The sequence below is a fragment of the Empidonax traillii genome, unplaced genomic scaffold, assembly GCF_003031625.1.
Source record: "Empidonax traillii isolate 1590-97213 ecotype Southwest subspecies unplaced genomic scaffold, ASM303162v1 scaffold65:size4453928, whole genome shotgun sequence".
In the NCBI taxonomy this organism is placed as follows: domain Eukaryota; kingdom Metazoa; phylum Chordata; class Aves; order Passeriformes; family Tyrannidae; genus Empidonax; species Empidonax traillii.
This window is the reverse complement of record NW_020955258.1, coordinates 3,205,797-3,226,382: the sequence shown is the minus strand read 5'-3', so window position 1 is coordinate 3,226,382 and position 20,586 is coordinate 3,205,797. Positions and strand designations below refer to the sequence as shown.

General features: G+C 38.9%; 1 protein-coding gene across 1 annotated transcript in view; it reads left to right on the top strand.

Annotated features, from left to right (window-relative positions):
* Nucleotides 1–20,586, top strand: part of PPP1R1C (protein phosphatase 1 regulatory inhibitor subunit 1C) — a 50,088-nt gene that overhangs the window by 10,033 nt on the left and 19,469 nt on the right. The window contains 2 exon segments of the mRNA XM_027880238.1: nucleotides 12,731–12,768; nucleotides 14,461–14,521. Of these exon segments, the coding sequence (XP_027736039.1) occupies nucleotides 12,731–12,768; nucleotides 14,461–14,521 (99 nt within the window).

Genomic DNA, 20,586 nt, shown 5'->3' with positions numbered 1-20,586 from the left:
GCTGGACCTTGCACTCTTCATCTGTTTTCCTTGTTCCTTATACAAAGGTACCATAGAAACAGCCTTCTTCCACCCCAGGAGATTATTTGCAGATAATTTTTAATATATATGGCTTCATGTTACAGATCTCCAGCTGCTTGATCATTCAGTGTGAGGACTGATAAGCTTTTGGAATGTTTACATTTCTTATCACCCCTGTGCATATAGCATGACAGAGCTGTGCCATGGATAGGGAACAGCAACATGCATAGCTGCCTAACCTGGTGAGGAAGTTAGTGGGACAGATTCTAACTTTATTGCATTCAAAAGGCTTAATATTTTGCTAGAGGAGCTCTTAACAGATTTGCACTGTGCCAAATGCTTATACACCTCATGTAGTTTGTTTTAGTGAGAATTCTGAATAGGTGGTGAGTTTTCTATTTAAAAAATGAAAAAACTAGGTGTAATAACTACTTCTTATAGTCAAAATACTTGAGCTATATTTCATATATCATATATTATATGAGCATACAATTTAGGAGGTTGATGGCATTTAAAAAAAAATTTGGAGAAAATATGTTCAGTTTAGCCTGTGGCAAACACTCTGTTTGTATTTTGAGGGATTTAATTTTTTTTTAAGTGGTAAAAAATTTCAGCAACTATTTCAAATTAAGTCTATTTAGACATTGTAAGAGAAAATATTTTGAATGAGAGTGTCAAGTTAGTTTGTTTTGAGATTATGTTTAAATCCTACTTCAATAATGTGCTAATACTGGGGGGGGGGGGGTTACTTTGCATCAGGTAATAAACTAAAATGCATTAATAGATGTTTCAGCCTTGCTGAAGGGGGAAAAATACAACACAGGGTTTTTCTGACCTCTGCTATTTAGTACTTAATGTAGCACTCATTTACCATGGTGACGTGTGTGAAATAAATAGATAATGCAGACAGATGAGAGCGAATCCAGCTTTTAGCGCTAACCTCATTATGTTCAGAATATTGGGAAGGGGTTGCACTTAAAGCATCAATCAAGGTAGCCAATTTATTGAGCTTTTAGAGACAAAATTTAACTCTTTATGTGGCATAACTGAAGTTATATCTTCACTTCAAAATACATCAGAAGTGAGAATTTAATGAATCTGGACCTAAAGCTAGCAGAGACTCTAAACAAATTGAATGTATCAGTCATGAAAGGTTTTGCCAACTACAGAAGGGTTCAGGAACTCACCAAGAGTGCAGGGAGGTGTAGAGCTTAGCTTTGCTTTCCTGTGAGCCTGAACTGCCTGTGTCATCAGACGATGGAAACAAGATCAGCTGGACCAGTCAAGTCTCTTCTTTCAGTAACCAAAGTTCTAGGGTTAATTAGGCTATGTGTCTATTAAAAGGAGCTCTGTTTTGTCCTTCTCCCCTTCAAAACGCTATTCCTCCGTCTGTATCTAAAATAATTTCTAATATTTTTTCTCCAGTGGGTTTACTGGAGTAGTAGCAGAATGAAGCACAGTGACATGCTCACTCTTTGCTTGTGTTTTCCCTGGGATACCTGGCATGATGATGTACCCCAGAGAACTGATGTCTTGGCATTATTCATCTTGTGGAACCAAACTGCATTAACAGAGTTAGCAGTGTTAAGTAGATGAAGGTGCATTGTAAAGGTTGTGGTTTTCACCTGAGGCCTTGTCCTTTGTTCTGATGAGATAAGCAGAGAAAGTCACACCAGGCAGAAAATGAGCTTGAGAAACACAAATAGGAAGCTCAGCAAAGCAGTGAGCTTTACAATACAGCTACAATACAGCTTATCCTGGTACCTAGACATCCTATAGCCTAAGCATTTCTGCACTGAGCCTCCACACTCAATGGAGTGTGGAGATAGTATTCCCTTCAAGTCTTTCTGAAGTTCCATGCCACAGCTGTTCTCAGGCAGTGGTAGAAAGAAAAGATTTGCATGAAACTGTCCTACTCTTTCTTTGACCACCAGCAAACAGTAGCATCTCTGGGATCAACTGAAGCACCTGCCCCACCTTTTCCCTGTTATATTAGGATCTGTGTAACAGCTACAGATTCAGGGAACAATTTAACCTAAAAACCAGCTGTTTGAAAGTAATATATTTGTATTACTAAGAGTTATTTCATAACCTTTTCTCTTTAAAGTGGAATTGTAGTGATGAACCAAAAAGTGAGTGGGGGTATAGGGGAGAAAAAAGAATTTTCACTTTAAAGAATTAGGAACCAGGAGATTTTTGATCCTAACTTACATTAGGTTTTTACTGTCTGTTTTGAAATACAGTAAGTAGACAGCAGGGCTGTAATTGTTTAGCTGTGTGCTTTCAAGCCTCTTAAAATGCTGATCCTGGTGTGTGACTTCAGCTTTAATGTGTACAGCATATCCCATGGGAGGGTGTGGAACAGCTCATTCCACAGGAATCCCAGCAAGGTGTTTCTGACAGTACAGATGGAGATGTATAAAACAAAACCAAGGGTCCCCTCTGTCTCTGGTTAGTAGAAATTCTGAAAAATGCCATTGGAAATTACAGCTGATTTATTCTGAGCTAACAAGGATTGCCCTGGTCTGTTCCAGCCCACTTAGTTGTGCTGAAGGCGAGAATGAGGTTATAAAACCCTGTTTTGCAGACTTCTGGAAAGCTTGGAAAACCAAACAATGAATTTACAAAACTCGTATTTGCATCTTCTTTCTGTAAAAAGGGTCCTAAACCCCCAAAACTATTATTAGTAGCCTGCTTGATTCACGTGTAAGGTGATACATGTATGTCGGGAGCTTTCTACATGTGCATTCTAACCACAAGCAAGCCACGAGCACTTGGCCAGGATTAGCTTTACAACACATTCTGACTGAAATCTTTGAGGTATTACTCCAAAAGGAAGGAAACTGCTAAGGCAGCACTAATAATCACTGGCTAAGAAAGAATTTTCTTGTTTCGTATGTTTTCTTCTTCCCTGGCAAACGTCACTTTCCAGAAAGTACAAACATAACTGTTCGGATATGGTATTTTTTTAACAGCTTTATGAGCTATTGCCTGCTAAGAAATGTTTGGATAGTTTGAGTTGGGTTTTGTGGTTTTTTTAGTTTTGGCTGCTGCTTCTGGTTTTTATTTTAGAGCTTAGAATACTCCTACAGATCGCAGCCGAGAAAGGAACTGCTCCCAGTGATAACTATTGCAGCTGTAACACTGATACAAAGAATTTTCCATCATAATTGATTCCTGCACATGAAGTTATTAGGAAATTATTTAAATGTATATCAGAGCATTGGCTAGCACTATATTCCTGGTAAGCATGTATTTTACTTCATTATCTTGGCCTCAGTTGTATTTAGATCTTGAGTGTCTTCACTATGTCCTTTGAACACAGACTGAACCTAAAGCAAGCAAGCAGCTGTAAAGTAGCACATTACTAATACTACCCAATATTGCTGATGAATTAATAATCTTGGGTAGCTGCCTTTTCAAGGTACTTGGCTTTCTTCTGTATTTGAAAATACTTAATGAACATATTAAGTCTTTTCACAAACTAGTACATGTTATGACTTAGTCAATGAACAAATTCCAAGCTGTTTGGGAAGATTTTCGTGTAGGAGCTTTGGGAGCATTTGGTAAAACAGTAGCAATTATGAGCAAACATTTAGCAGTCTAGCAGTATGTTTTGCTTGGACACATTAATTTCAGACTCGTGTTTCCACTCTGAACCAATTTCTCTGAGTATTTGCTGGCAATCACTTGACATCTCTGGCCTTCCTCTAACCTCTCAAAACCCTTCTTTATCTCCACTGCTCTCCTATTTCCTTTGTGTGAATCTTTTCTTTCACTGTCAGGTTTCAGGCCTGGTGAGATTATGCTATGAGTGTGGAAACTGCCATTAGTCGCTACAGCAAAGATGCAATCTTTATTGACGTCAGCTGTTGTGTCAGAGTAGACTCTGTGTCAATGTAACCCAACAATTAGGTGAGTTCTTGTTCTACACAGCAGGACAAGCTTTGAGACACCACATAGTTATTTGCATCTACTTTGCAGTCCTTGTCCTTAGCCTTGTTCCATATCTCTGTGAAAATCTAATTTTCTTACGTTTTCTTCTAGTTCAGTTTGATCCTCCAGCACTGCCTGGGGCACCCAGAAATGATGGCTGTCAGATTCCCTTCCGGCTCATGCCATAAAATCAGTATCACCTTGGTTTACATTTATTTGCTGAAAGAATAAGGAATCTTTTTCTTGTGTGTATTTCAATCTAAATGGGACATTTTAATCATCCTAAATAGCTATGCATAAAAGTCATATGTAGATCAGCATGTATCTTTCAAGTCTTACTTTCTTCATTTTGAGACCTGAGTTTACCAGCAACTTCCCAATAGACCAAGGATTTTAAATTTCAAATAATAATCACAGGATTTTCTTCAGTTTGTCTCATTTATTTTTACTTAATTGAATTAATTAACCTAGACTTTCAATGATGTAATGGGTATTGATATGACTGTCATTACTTACTTTAGATAATGAGCAAGAGTTTTGACTAACAGCCACTTTATGTATGGCTGAAGTTCTTTCCCAGTTGCACTAAGTCTAGAACTATTTTATTAGATGAGAAAGTAGTTTGCTTTTTTTCTCCTCTTTTTTTTCAACTCTTATGGGAGTCCTTTTGCCTGGAACACGCTCTGCTCCCCTTATCACCCAGCCAAGCCAGGCACTGACAAACTCCTCTTTGCCAAGGGTCAGAGCATAGCAGGCACCCCAGATTTCTGATTGAGCTTGGCTTTGTTGTGCTGGAAACAGAAAGAAGTATTTTGCTTTTAACTGGGAATGAGTAAATTTGGGGGAGCTTCGAAGCAAGGTGGAGACTAACTGATCTAGAGCTTCTGCCCACAGTGACACCCTGTGGTCCTGCCGAATGTTCCTCACTGCTCTGATGCCAGTAATCCACACTGGTCAACTGCTAATTACATGAAAACTTTAGCTCAGAATCATTCCTGGTAATTTAGTAAAATATTTTCATTTGGTCCATAAAATGTCTCATCTGAGAGATCAAATTTAAAAGAAAACCCCAACATATTTTTACTTACATTCTCCTAGTTCCTCTTATTTAGACAGTTGTTCTTTGGAAGCTGTCTCCATTTCCTTCAGAGAATTTTGTGCTGCTTAGACAGCAACTAGAAGAAAACGTCTTCAAGGCTAGCATTGTTTATATTGTGAATTAAAGTCAATATATACATTAGTTATCCAAACAGAATATTTATTTCAAGCATATTTCTCCTTGGGTTGGTTACTTTCTCTGGGAAGACCTGCCAGGTCTAATTGTCCCCATATCATAGATCCAGGACTTCACATCAGGAAGGTCTTTTCCCCATGCCTCACTCACCTGACCTTCTCTCTCAAGAAGCAGGATTGCAGAATGGGGCCTCTTGTGCTACCAAGAAGAGAAACTTTTGCATGGAAGCAGTTTTTTCATGACAGGTTTTTCTGTCCTGTCATCCAAAACCAGGACAATATCAGAAAAAGCCTTAAGAGTTGGCAGGAGCTGGAACACCACAAAGTCAGGTAGAAGTGCAACTCCAAGATGACAAGCAGAACAACTCAGTCCTCATTAGTAAGAAGGGAGAAAATAATTAAAATTTAATTATCTTCCAAAGTATATTTTGAGAAGCTATATTTGATTTATGGAACTTGTTTAGAATTTGTTTTATATTAATATTTAGTATGTATTTTAGGAAGGGAGAATGAAAATTTGGAAACAAAATGCTTAAGAGAAGGATGATTTTTGTGCTGCTTGTAATAATTCATGACTGTTCTGTGGTAGGGCCTGAGACCTGATTCATCACTTTTATATTCTAGTTTAATGGTAGTAAAATGAGACTGATTTTCATGCATCTGGCATGAATCTGCAATAATAAGGTGGTTGGATCAGGCACTATAATGCCCTTCTGAGATTCATGTGATGTAAACAAATACATTTAGATTCACATTTGAGGTTTGTCATATCTCCAGTTTCTTCCAGAATAGATTATGGTACCAGAGTGCATGTTTTAAAGAAATTTTGATGTGTGTAATTTATGAAAGGTGGTTTTATTTCATATACTTGTGGCTGTGCACTTTAAAGTGCACACTATCTCTATGATCAGCGATAGATGCTGTTCGGATCAGATGCTGTTCTGTGTATTGGGAGAAAAAGGATGATTGTTCTTTTCATTTGGTGGCTGACTTTGAGCACCATTAGGAAGGTTTTGGTTTAACAAAGGAAATTGCAGCCCCTACTCTTCTTAGTCCTAGTAATGGCTACTTGAATATTGAAGGTGGGAAATACAGAATTAGGTAAATAACTGATTTCCGTGGAAAGAAAATTCTAAGTGTCAGATTCATCTGGCCTGTAGCATTTTACTGAAATATGAAGGGCTGGTTACAGTGAGGACCTAGATAGGAAAAGCTGCACTATGATCTGTGAGACAGAGTGACAAGAGGTCCCTCAGTGACGGTGCTGTCAGCACAGTGTAGGACCTTTCCCACGCTACACACCTTAACAGCAAACACCTAGCAGGATAGGCATGTAAATGCCTGTGTATACAGCGAATTCCTCTATCCCATATGTTTTTATTAATATTTCCCATACAGATCTTGTTATTAGTGCTCCCTAAAGGGCCAGGCAGTAATTTAGATGCTGATTAGTGTGTGAGATGCAGCCGAAGCACAATGTATGGTCTCTCTTGTCAGCCCTTGACTGAGGAGGGGAGCAGTCCTTCCAGCAATGCTTGCCACAGCAGCTGGGATACGGGAGTTTAATGAGGTGCTTTTGCAATGTGAATGGTTTCAGAAACATATACTCACTCCAGAAATACTTACCAGGATATTTTATTGTAATTAAATGTAATGACATCTAAACCCATAGACAAATTTTCATTGATAGATGCTGGCAAATAAAAAACAGCAAGCAAAAATCAAAAAATTACCTGCATAAGCATTTTTTATGTTTGTCTGATTTGAATTTTTTTCCTTTGCTTACCTCAGTGGTTTATTTAAAAGCAATGACATGCTACCTGATGCGGCAATGTGTAGTTAGAACTCTGGCAAAAGCAAAGCATCAAATATTTTTTAATCTTGCTATGTCCTTTAGGAGAAAGAAAAAGTAGTTGTGATGGTAGAAAAAATATTATGTCAGTCAATTTCTAAATCAAATTTCAGTGATCTTGTTTTACAAACACCAATGGCTTATGCAAGTGATGGTGGTCAAACACCAGTGAGACAAGCTATTAGGTAAGAAAATATCCTTTTTTTACTGATGGAGAAATTGAAATCTGAAATGACTGAAACAAAATTTTCAGAAAATTTCAAATTTTTCTGCCACTAAATGGCAAGGCAATGAAGGATTATTCTGAAAACTATACATTTCTTTTCTTCATTCCTAAAATTTCATGTATCTGTGCCATTTAAATGTAAGTTTTCAAAACAAGTGGTCTTTCTTGTTGCACAATTAACACCAAGCAAGGCTGGTGGAATTCTGCCCCAACTATCCAAGCAAACAAGTGTCCCCCAACCCCACAGCAGGAAGGGAGAGCCACCCTCCTCTTCACTACAGGACATGGCTAAATGGGAATTTTTTTTTTTTCAACTCTATGTCATCATTGAGCACATTGATCAGAAGTCAGCAATTGGTTCATATCTTTCACAGTTTCTGACAGCACATATTGCTCATGGACACAGTACTGCTTGGCCAGGGAGATATTTCATCAAAACTAAAGCAATCAAATGAAACTGGCTGAACTATTTCATAGCAGCAGCAGTATCTGATTTGTCACTAGCCTGGGGTGCCCTGCAGTATTTTGCATGTGAAAGGCTGGATCCATGCTTCTATTCATCTACTTTGCTCCCTCCAGTGACACTGTATATACAGGGGCGAGGGCAGGATTATAAAGTGACTCCAGACTAAATATTGTATCCCTGAAGTCTGTTCACCAGGCTCATTTCTTTCAGATTCAAACCATTCTCCTTTAAGTAATTCTTTAACTAACACCTGTTATAGGCATGGAGCTCATGGGCTATTCCCACTATCTGAGCAATTTAAGACCATAATGTTTATTAGTTTCAAGAAAAATTTAGACAATATGACAAAAATTAACCAAATCCAAACCTATCAGCCTCCTGTGATTTTGATCTGAAACTGCTCAGCTGTATTTTCCCAAGGAAAATTCCAAACTCTCTACAAGAAGCTTTCTCCAACAATTATACCAGCCTCTTACTGAGTTGCTTTTGTGTAGAAGCTGACCTCTCTGATCTGTTCTATTTCTCCAGTGCCTGATTGAAACCCTACAGAAAAGGGGAAAGCAAGCAGGGTACTTAGTTGGATGAGATAAGCCTTTGCTAGATGAGACCACTGCAGAGCTCATGGGTGATATCAGAGGCCAAGTCTTTTAAAACAGGTCACCTCTTGCCCTGTATAGCTGCTCCAAGTGCATTAACATTATCCAGTGGGAGAAGAAAGGCAGATGAATTTTGATCTTATTCTAAAACGACCACAAAGCTTTCCCCAGCATGGACATTCCGTTTGCACTACAGTGGGGATTCATGGGCAGGGTGATCAGCACCGCCCAGTAGTTGTGACCGCAGCTATAACCAACCTCCTTCCACTTGGTTCTTTTCTGACTTCGTGTAACGACACCTTTGGGGAGCTCAGCTTATTATATCAGCTTGGCTAATAAAGATTCAAAAGAGCTCTGCTAACAAGAGTGTTTGGGAGACAAATTACCTGGTGTTTCTTCCACTTATTTCAGCAATATAGTTAGACCAAATCTTGCAGATTTCCCTGCAAGTGGGTGATATTTTTGCCTTGGGTAAAGGCTAAAACTTATGGGTCTAATGCTGAAAGGGGGTCTGTGCAGGTAGGTGGGCTTACAGAAGTGTCTCTCCTTAAAAAAACAAGGCTTTGTTTCAGAAAGTCTGTGTACCTATCCGGACTGAAGGAAATATCCTTTAGACTGAACCTTTCATTTTTTTTTTTTTTTTTTCCTGAGGACACTGACTAAAGCCTGAAACCCTGTTTGTTTTGCCAGGTGTTACTCCACTCTGCAAGAGGTAAGGATCACACTAGGCTCAGACATTATTCACCCAGCATAAGAGAAAGTCCTCTGCTGATTTAATTTCAGCACAAGTGTAAAAAAACCCTCTAAACAAAGCTCCAATCTTGTTTTTGCATACCTCCACTTTCCAGTACTTGGGTATGGACAAATCCATTATCAGCTCTTCCTACGGTTTCTATTACACATCTTTGAAACAAAACCACAAAAATTGTCTAGAAATTACTTGAGTAATTAGATCCCTGTTAGGTAATTAGAGCAGATGAGAATAAGTTTAACTGGAAAAAAACATATGTTGAGATTTGGAATACAACATAGCTGTATTGTGTTCTGTGAACAATGTTACATTCTGTGAGGGAGAGAAATGGAGCATCATTAAAAAGACTTCTTCCCTTCCAGCCCCAAAAAGAGAGCAAACCTGTAGGGAGAAGTTATCTACTGAGAACTAGGGTTTTGTTTAATATAAAAGAGAAATAGCTGATCATTTGAATTCACATTCTCTGTGATATAATTGCCTAGTTATAAACATGATAAATGAATTTCTCATACTGTATAACTAAGATTTTTGTGAACAGAATCCTGCCTGCATAGTAGTCAATGGGAACTTGAGGATACTGACAAACAAGGGATTTCATCCTGTCCTAGGAATCAGGTGGTATCATAGTCTGCTATTTGTGATTTATTTTCTGAATAATTCCTGACCCTTCTCAAGAGGAATTTATTCTCTAAGAGTTCAGTAAAGAAATTCAGCTTATAATTGTTGATGAATTTGAGAGTGGGAGATGCATGGCTTTCTGTGGATAGAAATGTCTGATTTGCAGTAGGTAACTGTTGATGTTCTTTTTTACCTTGTACATTCTATTCTCATCATAAAATCTGTTCTCACAGAGGTTTTCTACATGATCTCTTGATGCCAGTGAGAGCATTAATTCCTACTTCCATTGACTCTCACAAGAATACTTTCTTGGTGAGACATACTTTCATTAGTTTATTTAGATTGCCTTCAAAACATTGTAAGTTACACTGGAAAAGCACTATTTATGCAAGGAAGAATGTTTACACAATTATTAATGTAATCCTTCAGTTAGACCAAGATGGCTTTAAGTATTTCCCCAGGCAGAGAACTCCTGACTGAGCTCCAGCCTGCACTGCACTCCAGCTCTGCTCTGTCATCACTAAATTACCCCTTTTACTGCTGCTACAACCCCACTCTTCCTGTCTCGTTGCTACCTCAGCTACACACAGCTACTATATCTTCCTTCCATGTCCTCTTTTCATTTCATCTTTTCCTCTAGACAAAGAATTTTTGTTTATTTTCTGCTCTCTGCATCAGTCTATGTCATTCATAGGGGTCTAGGCTTCCCTTGTTCCCATTTCTTGCCACCTGTCCTTAAAAATCTATATCTCCTCTGGATCTTGACCATTGTATATCTGTCAAAAATACGCATGTGGTGCTTTTTCTGTCCTCAAGAATGCATGCCACAATGTACCACTGACCAAACTGCATCTCCAGCCAGCTCTACATTTCTCTTCATCTCACTTGAAACACTTCATGGCTGCTGCCTCAAGTTTGTATCTTTCATTCCTTTAGGTTAATTTCTGATCTCTCTTTACTGATTTGAAAAAATGTGTGTGTGGTGGGGGTATATGTGATTTTGTAAGTTGCTCTTAAATGTCCGTGTTGTCTGGTGCTTTTCATTGGCTCTATCTGCCCCGTGGATCTGCATGATTTCTCTAACTCCATATAGGACCAGTTCTTTTTCCCAAAGTTGCCTGTCATATAAGGGCTGCTGGGTGAAAGGAAAGGCTGGAAACTTTCCAGTTCTGGTAGTTTTAATGTCACATCACTTAGAACTCTAAACGTGCAAGCCCAGAGGGTTACAGCTGTGCACATTCTCAGGATTAAGACCTGAAACCCGACAAAGCTGCTGATCACAGTTTTTGTTCCTTATGCAAGTCTCAGCTTCAGTTTACAAAATATATTTTTAATCTGGACAAATTTAGAGTTTTGGGAAGGAATGGGATGTAACTTACTTTTCTTTGTTTTCTTCTGAAAGTTCCGGATTTATTCAAATTTCAGCCTCCAAATTAAATCCAGGATCCTGAGCTAAAAAAAAAAAAATGCCATCCAGTGTTGACTCATTAAAGTCTGGTTCTGTTTGGTGTACAACCAATAAGAAAGATTACAAGCACATAAATAATCCCCCATTTGGCCATCCTGACTTCATACCCCAAAGTGTTTTATAGAGTTGAATAGACACTGCTATACTGAAATAGGCACTGCTATGCTTATTTACAGGTAAGGAAGTCAAGGAGTTTAGTGACCTTACCGAAGTTCACACAAATGTCAATGGCAGGAAACTGGCCTCCTGATTGTCCTGTCTAATTCTGTATCTGTGGGATCATGCTTTAGTAATCAGCACTGTTTTCAACTACACTTTTTAACCTTGGGTATGAGGGATTTGAATGCCTTTCAGATAGAGGTAATGGGAAATACATGCATTGAAAAATCCAGTAAGCCAATTAATATTTGCAAGATGCACAGATACAATGGCAAAGAAAGCAATAGAAAATGTGATCCAGCTGCCTAGACTGGCTTGTACCCTACAGCACACCACAAGCAGCCAATATCTAGAAAATGAGTCACATAAAGTGATACAGCCTGGATCTTATTCTTCCCTTGTACCTACATTTACAGATTTGCCACACCTTAGTGAAAATTACACACTGATATCTGCAAGTGGAAAATTTTAGAAGGGGCGTTGGTGCAGTGAGAGATTGATGTCGCTGTTTTTAATGGCATTTTATTTTAGAGCTCCAAACTAGAGTGCATCAAAGATTCTGTGTGTTATTCATCAAGTATTTGTGAAATCATTGGCAGAAGACAGACATTGTCTGGCCCTCAACTGTATCAAGACAGCAGTAGCAAAAGAATTTAGCCCATGCAAAGACTGGTTATATACTGTGGTTAGGAGGATCCTTGAGCCTCCTCTGCTTCATACAATTTCACTTAGTTGTTCATGCAGATTCTCAGAGATGCTTATTTTATAAGAAATCTCAAGTTTTTTGCCAATTCTGCCATGCATATAGTCCAAAGCAAATTAAGACAATAAAAGTAAGAAATTCCAGGAAAAATTTTAGTCTAGTAGTGTAATGAAATTTCTAAGGTGAAAGATTACTCGTTGTTAAGCTTTGTTTTGTTAATTTTGCGTGTTACTTCAAGGTTCTCTTCAGTACCAGTATTGTTATATTGATAACCTAAGTGAGGTTATTTTGATTTGAGTGTGTAGAGCCCTTTGTGAGTTTGCTGCATGACATTTGGCAAGCAAAGCCTTTTCTGACTGTAAAAGAAAGTGCAGTCCCTAGGCAAAGCAATCCTGTATCCTGACAGCCCCACTTGTGAGTGCAGAGCCCTGCTGCCAGCCTGGACAGAGGACCTGCTGCTGAAGGCACTCCATTGCTTGCTGTTATTCACAGATGAAAGATGGGAGTTAAGTGCTTCAGATGAAGTTCTTATGTCTAAATGCTAATGAAGGCCTCTGGTTTTCTGAGACATACAAAAGAGAAAGAAAAGCTGTAAATCAGAAGGTTAATTTCTTATTTACAACAGTGCTGTAGGGTTGCAAGTGTTAGCACCGAGAAACACTTCTGTACTAACTTTTCTTTTTCCATATCTTTTTCTGTAGAAAAAGATGAGAAGAGAACAAGCATCTCACAGGCAGAGGTAAGTGAATTTTATTTTTCTTTTAAACATATTTATTGTTAAAATAGGTCTACTGTTAAAAGCTTTTTGAAACTCATCCTGATTCATCCTGGTTAATATTTTTGTTTCCACTGCCATGCCATCCTCAGTAACATGGCCCTATTTTTGCGTGTGTCAGGTCTGCTGGCTATCCTTCTCCCTGTGGCTTGGAACTGGGAGAGGCAAGCTTCCCCTCTGCCTTCCTACCATGCCCTAGCAAAGCATAACAACTCTGGCCCAAGGTGCCCCTGCCAGCTAATCCTGTCCAAGCTTTGCTTTGGATCTGCAGGTCGCTGCTGGTCTATAAAAGCATTGCAAACTCCTCCCTACTCTCTCCATCATTTGCCAAGCCTACAGCAGGCAGTGCAGTGATGTTGTTTGCACAAGAGTTAAAAGTGGGCTCCTCCAATCTTGTTTTCTAATCTCCCCTTGCATAGTTCCTGCAAATCCCTGATCTCCTTCTCCTTCACCCATTGCCCAGGGCAGCAGGCAGCATTTTAAATAGCAGCAGGAGGTATTGATTGGTTCAAATTTGGACTCAAATACAGACTTGTAAAGACTGAAGTGAGGATCAACAACCTATTCCATAGTGTGTATAAATAACTTTCTCTTTCCAAAGATGACAATGTTTTATTTATAAATGTTATCATTCCATCCACTGTGATAAGGTAAGGTAATAGTATTGGCCATACTTCTGTGAAAGTGTTTCTGTTAAGAGCTGTCTCAAATGTTCCATAAAGAAATAGATATGATTACAATTCACAATCTATATAAAAGGCAATTACAGAAAATATTTGGGAAAAGACAACATTGTTATGATCAAATATAAATAGAAATTGATTAGATGAGAAAAAAAAAAGCTTGCCTATACACAGTTTTCCTTAAGCTTTTCATTAGGAGTGTGGTATGGTGTTTATGTCTTCCAAAGCTAGCTATGGGTGTGACCTTATGTAGCTTTATTGTCCTTTAAATGTCAACGTATTTCATATTGGTATAATATGAACACCAATTTAGCTCCTTTCATTTTACAAAAGCTGCTCTGCTTTAGCACTGAATGTATTCATTAGTTTTTGCTAACTAAACATTGGTAAAATTACACTATTACTCTATGTGTAATTTTGCTACCATTATTTTGGAATACTTTATCTTTTGTGCATAGATGCAATTTCAGGGCCATAAAAAGTTTAACTGTATCTAAATCTAACACTCAAATCAGTCTTAGTTAAAGACTGAATGATTGGCTGCTGAAATTATTATCTTAAGTGTAATAGAACACATTGAAAAAGTGAAGGGAGAGAGATTTTCCACTTATTTATGTTAAAATGTATTTATTAATAATTTCAGTTCTACCTTACTTATATAAGTTATACTTAAATGGAATATTGGTTAATGTAAATCTTGCAGCTATTTTAATGTATGTAAACATTTATTTGCCTTATGAGAATCGGTTACACAGACTGTTAAAAGCACAGACTATCCAAATCTTATGTTTAACAATATTTTTTTAGGGTGAAGAGTAGTTTTCAGTAGTATTGGGTCTGTCTTGCCTGAAAGTCATAAACTCCTCAGATGATGTGTGCACCCTCTGAAAGCAGCTGTGGAGCAAGACCCAGAACAGAAAGCTCTCCCTCTGTCCGTCTCTTACCACCTCTCTGTTTTTTTGTCCCTCCCCAGTCCCAGAGCGCCTCTCCCAAGCAGAGGAAGCAGAGCGTCTTCACCCCTCCTGCCCTCAAAGGTACTGTGTGGGTCCTGTCCCTGCCCCTTGTGCCATGGCTTGGTGTCCCCTCAGGCAGAGGAAACACCAGGGTGTGAGTGGTGGCTCTGCCCACGAGCAGCACAACCGTGGGAGGCTCGTGCTCAGCCATCGCTGCCTTCACACTTTGGAGTCACTGTTTGGCATTGACCATCTGCCTGATGCTGACCATTTATTTATCCTCAGCACAGAATCTTCCTGCAGTGGTGACTTTATTTGTTAAAAAAAAAAAAAAAAAAAAAAAAAAAGTTTTGAGACTTCTATTAGTTTGCTATAACAGATAGTTCAATGCCAAACTTTGAAGAGAGCTTCTTGAATATGTAAAATCTATTAGTGCTGGCCCCATAAAGTTCTCTGTTTCTTATTTAAACCACTCCACCATATTTTGTCTCCCTTTCCAGGCAGCTGTGAAAAGGATAATAGCCAAAACTGTGGGATATGTATCTGATCATAGGAAGTGTGAAGCCTTTCTTGGGAATATGAGATACAATGAGAAATCTTGGTAAATGTTTCAAGGGCTAACATGCTTTTAGAAATACAAAAACAGCAGGATTATCAGCTGGGATCAGAGCAACTACATTTAGGCCTTGCTTCTTAAGTAACTGAACAGAGTTTGACTTGATGGTGCTTGCATTGAAGTGAATCTGTAGTGATTCACTAGCACTTCCAACTGACACTTGTCAAGAAGGATTATTTTCAGAGTGCAAACCAGAGAGTATTCTGCCAAGTGTCTCTTGATAATGAATACATAAATTTGCCTTTGTCTGCTTAACATAATTTATTACCTGGCACAAGAGGTAGGATATCTGATTTGTTGTGTGGAATACTGCCACTGTTATTAGGTGATTTACCATAACAGCCTATCATACGGTTCTATGTATCTCATTTTGTAGCTTCAGTTCTCTAGTACTTGTCTTTCCCACTGTTAAAACATCGCTCAGCTGTCGCAAAAGACTTACTATCTATTTGTCAAAATGGGCTAAAGTTTGTGTACTGAATATTAGAAATAACCTTATTAGAGTCATTTACAATAATTTTTGTGGAAGGAGAATGCTCTGCAGGGATAAAAATAATACCTATTTATCTCACTGCTGTATTATTTTCCTTTACAAGCCTAAACTAAATACTGTGCAAATGAAGAGCTATGTAAAATTGGTCCTTGTATCTTCACTCAAGGACTGCAGCCAATGCAGAGTTACCTGTAACGCTCTGCTGAGACCCAGGGAAGTGCCTGGCATAATTGTTTCTGCATCAACTTAATTCTCAGGGAACAGTACAAAAGTAGGAGAGCACGTGATTCAAAATAGATCATAGCTAACCTGAAATGTCTTGTCAACTGCACAAAGCAGAGCACAGAATGCCTCTGAGGCTGTTATTAATGGAAGGTGGGATAGACTGTAATCCAGTACCTTACAGTCAAAGCTGGAGATAATAAAGGTAGTGAACAAGAGGGACAAATATTTTCATTTGTTAACTTCTCTGGCATTTTAGTAGTTTTTAGCTACTGTTAACTCAAGTTCCCAGAAACAGGCCAACCTCACAGGCAGTTGCTGAGCCTGGAAGCCGAGACAGCAGCTGTGTGTGGAGAGCTGTGGGAGAGATGAGGGGCCATGGCAGGATCTTCTCTATGACTGCAGCAGAAAGGGGTCAAGAGAAACTGCAGGCAGAGTTGTGCTTCAGCCTGACTCCAAATCTCCTAGTAATTTCTTCTTTGAACTGAAAGTATTTTTGCTGCAGTTTTTGTAAGTTTCTTTAAACAGTTACAATACTGGGTGAGAGAAAGGTTACTGGTTTCTGAATTGACAGCTAAGCTGAAGAGAGAAAGTAAATGAACCTGCATGTTGTGGTTGTAGGAACCTACATAAAATGGGAAATTGTAAACATGCTTGAAAAGAGCAGAAACAACATCAGATAATAGTGATGACGAGTTAAAATACCAGAACTATGGTACATGTTACACGAAATATGCAAATACATGAAAATATATGCAATAAATGCAAATACAGTACTGCTGAGGTTCTACATGTCATGGTAAATATACGAAGATCAGCTTCTTAGTTAAATTGCCCAGAGAAGGGGTTCACATTGCCCAGAGAAGTTTTGAATGCCCCATCCCTGGAATTGTCGAAGGCCAGGTTAGATAGGACTTTAAGCAACTTGGTCTAGTGGGTGGCATTCCTGTCTATGGCAGGAAGGTTGGAATGAGATGGTCTTTAGTGTCTCTTACAACCCAAACCATTTGATGATGCTGTGATTCTATGATATGATATACATATGGGCATATTTTTCTTCTCTGCCATAGCAGTTACTAAACTAAAATTCAGTGTTATGGTCTGTTTAAGGTAATCCCCAAATATTTCAGTCCCATCATTACAGCAGCTTGCTCTAGCTCAAGGCTGGCCTGTGGCTGCTGCAGCAAGCTGTAGCAAACCAGCATGTCTGCAGAGCCTGTGTCATGTTATGGTGCAGCAGGCAGGTTCTTATTACTAGATATCTTTGTGTGCTTTGGCTCCTGCTTTTATTTTCCTAAATGGAAATGCACCAGAGTTCCTACAGACAGAATAAATACCTGACTCATCTCAGAGCATTGTTCTTTTTACTGGAATACAGTGTGCTGGAAAAATCAATGTGAGAACTATTGATTTAAGTGGTGATCTGGAGAGGGACTGAGCCAGCCAACCAGATAACAGCTCAGTATGGTGTGCCTCTTAGTATTATATTACCAAACCTAATGGATGTCAAAGAGGTTTTCTATTTTGCTTCCATAGATATTCCTTCTTCTAACCTGCCACACTAGTGTTTGTTAATTCCATGCTCTTATGTAGCACGCAATGTTAGATCAAGTCAGTATCTGAAGACTACACCAAACTAATCCATCATATTTTCTGTATGTTGTGATTTACATCCTCACAGTTTTTTCTAGGTATAGCAGCACTCTTAACTGAGGATTCATCATTTCTATCTCCCTTGTTTGCATAACTTTTTACTTCTGTTACTCAGGATTTATGCCTAAGCTTCCAGTTCTCTCATGTTTTAAGCTCTCAATCTTCATGAGCAGAGATTGGCTTGAACCTCCCTATGAAAAGTACCATAAAAGCATCACCATGGCTGGGCTTTGCGAACGAAGATTTGAGAAGGGCTCTACCCACGCTTGCTACAAGCATGCTGATGGCTAGAAAGGTCAGTGCGAGATAGACAAGTCCGGTTGCAGAAGGCACAGCAGAAAGACTCCCCAGGTGACAGCGACAAGATGCGTCTTGTCACCATAAAAGCAATCAGACAAATATTTCGCAATTTGAATAGTCACCAGTATTACCTGGGGCCATCTTTCCCAGTCAGTTCTCATTGTATAAGGCCTTTTTCTCCTCTTTACTAATCTGCTTCTTGTTCTGTATGACAAAACCAAGAATCCTTTGGTCCTTTTCCTCTGTACCAAAATAGATGTCCAACTGTTTTAGTTCAAAGATCTATCCATCCATCCATGCACAAACAGCATCTTTAGAGATGTCTTCATTATTCTGCTTGGTGGGTTAGAGTAGCCCCTGGAAGTCTTGCTGGAACCTCACCCTTTTCCCCTCACACTTGCCAGAGAAGTCTATAGTGGGATAATAAACCTCACAGATAGGGAGGAACCAGGTGAAGGCAGCTTAGACTTATCCCAGGTAATGGTGCTTCCTTGATGTCTCATTACCACTTGAAAATTAAGAGTATATTTGAGTCTCAGAGCTGCAACTGCAGCTTTCCATCCCAAGACATACTTTGTGCCGAGGCAGGTTTCCTTTTACCTAGGTACTCATGTTTTGTTTGGTATCTCAGCTCATCCTTGCAAGGAAATGCAGACAGCAGTGACAGGAAGAAAGCCTTACAAAGACAAATGGAAGACAGCCTGAGCTGTACCTGCATTACTCCCTAGAGTTCCCTCTACATTATCTACCAGCTATTGCTATTAATACTGGTGGCTATTTAAGTATTATCAAGGTCTCCCCCTGTGAAGGAAGTACACATTCCCAAGAGGTTTGAGGATTTCATTAACAGCAAGTGTACTGGTGTGGATGTGCTAGAGGTCAGGGAAATAGGAAAGCTTCACTGATCTTAGTTCACCCTGCAAGAAGCTGTTTAGATCAGATCAAGATCCTACCAATTTCAGCAGGTTTTAAAGAAAGTTCTTGTTGCTGTCTGTGTTCACTGGGCCACTTCTGTGATGAGCAGCCACCAAATCATAATTAAAGTCTTTCCTCACAGAAGTGAAATGTATGTTTGACTGTTTTCCCTCTCAGCCTTTTGGGAAATACATGTTTTAAATTCCCCTCTTAATATATTTTTCTTTGCATAGAAACAAAGACTTTTTCTTGAGATAGGCCCCAGTTACAAGATTTGAAATGGGATTAAATCTGATTTGTTATAAATCTAAGGAACATTCAAAGACATCATTTTGGTTTGAGTCATTAAAACAGCCAGAACTCACTGGCTGTTCCCAAAGTGTTCAGACCCAGGGATTTGATACATGCATAATTCTAGTATTTACAATGATGGTTGATATTAAATGAGCTCTTTCTAGCTTCTGCCATGAATTTCAGATGCTTGGGTTGTTTAGCGCCTGCTTGTTCTTCTCTCCAAAGGAAACAACATGCAGAATAAATGATTAAAATCATGATGTCCCTCCTGAAATATGTAATTTATTAGAAGCAATTAGTACAGTATGTGGCCCTCATCCAAATTTGTAACCCCTTAGGCCAGCTTGATGATGTCTGATGCATCTCATTACTTTGTGACTGAAGATTAACAACGAACATGGGTAGAGTCTGGAGACATGAAGGATTATTGTTAGTATGGTAAGCACTGAGTTTGGAGCCCACGAGAATCATTGTGGAACAAAAATCTCAGGCTAGATTTACTTCAAGTGGCAGAGGAATGAAGTTTTTAAGTCTTTAGTGGTGACTACAGAAACTTGTATCATTGTATGGGCTGCCTTCTTACATGGCAAACTCTGTGAAGAACTTCTGGTGTTAACTAAACATATCAGTGTAAGAAAATGAAGCGTGACATTGTGCTAGAAAGAAAAATACCGTGTCTTTTTCTGTTTTTGTTTCTGCTTCATACATGGGCTCAAATTTAATTTTTAGGAAATTAATGTTAGCCACAATATGAGACATCTTACAGTTATCATCAAGGCCAAGCTAGTGCTCAGTCAAACTTTTCTTGTGAAGGTCAGTCACTTTGGCTCAGAATATTACATTTTCCCAATCTCTCCAATGATGACCTCTGTGCTACACGAGCCATAAGGCCAGAACAGAAGGAGATGATTTTTAACTATCCTTTCAATCCTGAATGTGTAGTTTAAACCTCCCGCCTTTTCCAGTAGGCTGAAGGGTTGTGATAACTGGGCAGAAAGCAGGCACTGTCTGGTAGCTGAAGCAATTCCCAGGGCTGGGGCAAAGTCCTCCTCTAACCACTTAGCAGAGCTACCATATTCCTGGCGCATCTGTTCCTTAGCCAGGTATCACCCATTCTTCAATGTATTTATTTTAGGTGGAAGATCTGTCTTAATATGTAATTTCTTGGATGACAGAAGGCTAAGCTCTGTTACACTATTTGTGTGTGCTGTTCTTGTTTGTTCATGTGCTGTGATGTGACAAAGTGCCATCAATACAGTTTCCTGGGTGGAAGACCCATGTCTGCCTGGACCTTCTGTAGCACTGGGAATAGAAGATTTATACTGCAGTCCTGTATCATTGTGTCTTTTCCTTTTTCCTTAATCAAGTCCAAAAAAAGAAAAGTGCAGCTTCAGTTTCAAAACTAGTTGGTCTCTTCATTTATATATATACTGTTCTTACCTCTATCCTAGTCAGATGCACCTTGATGCAACCATACCACTTGATGCAGGATGGCCTTGAATGAATTTCCTGGCTATCTGTACAAAGATGCTACCTTCCAGCGCCTGGTCTCTTTCCTATTCACACTACCCTCCTCTCTAATTCCTCAGACTTGTACAGTAGGATGATGACAGTAGATACAATTTAAAAAAAAAAAAAAAAAAAAAAAAAAAA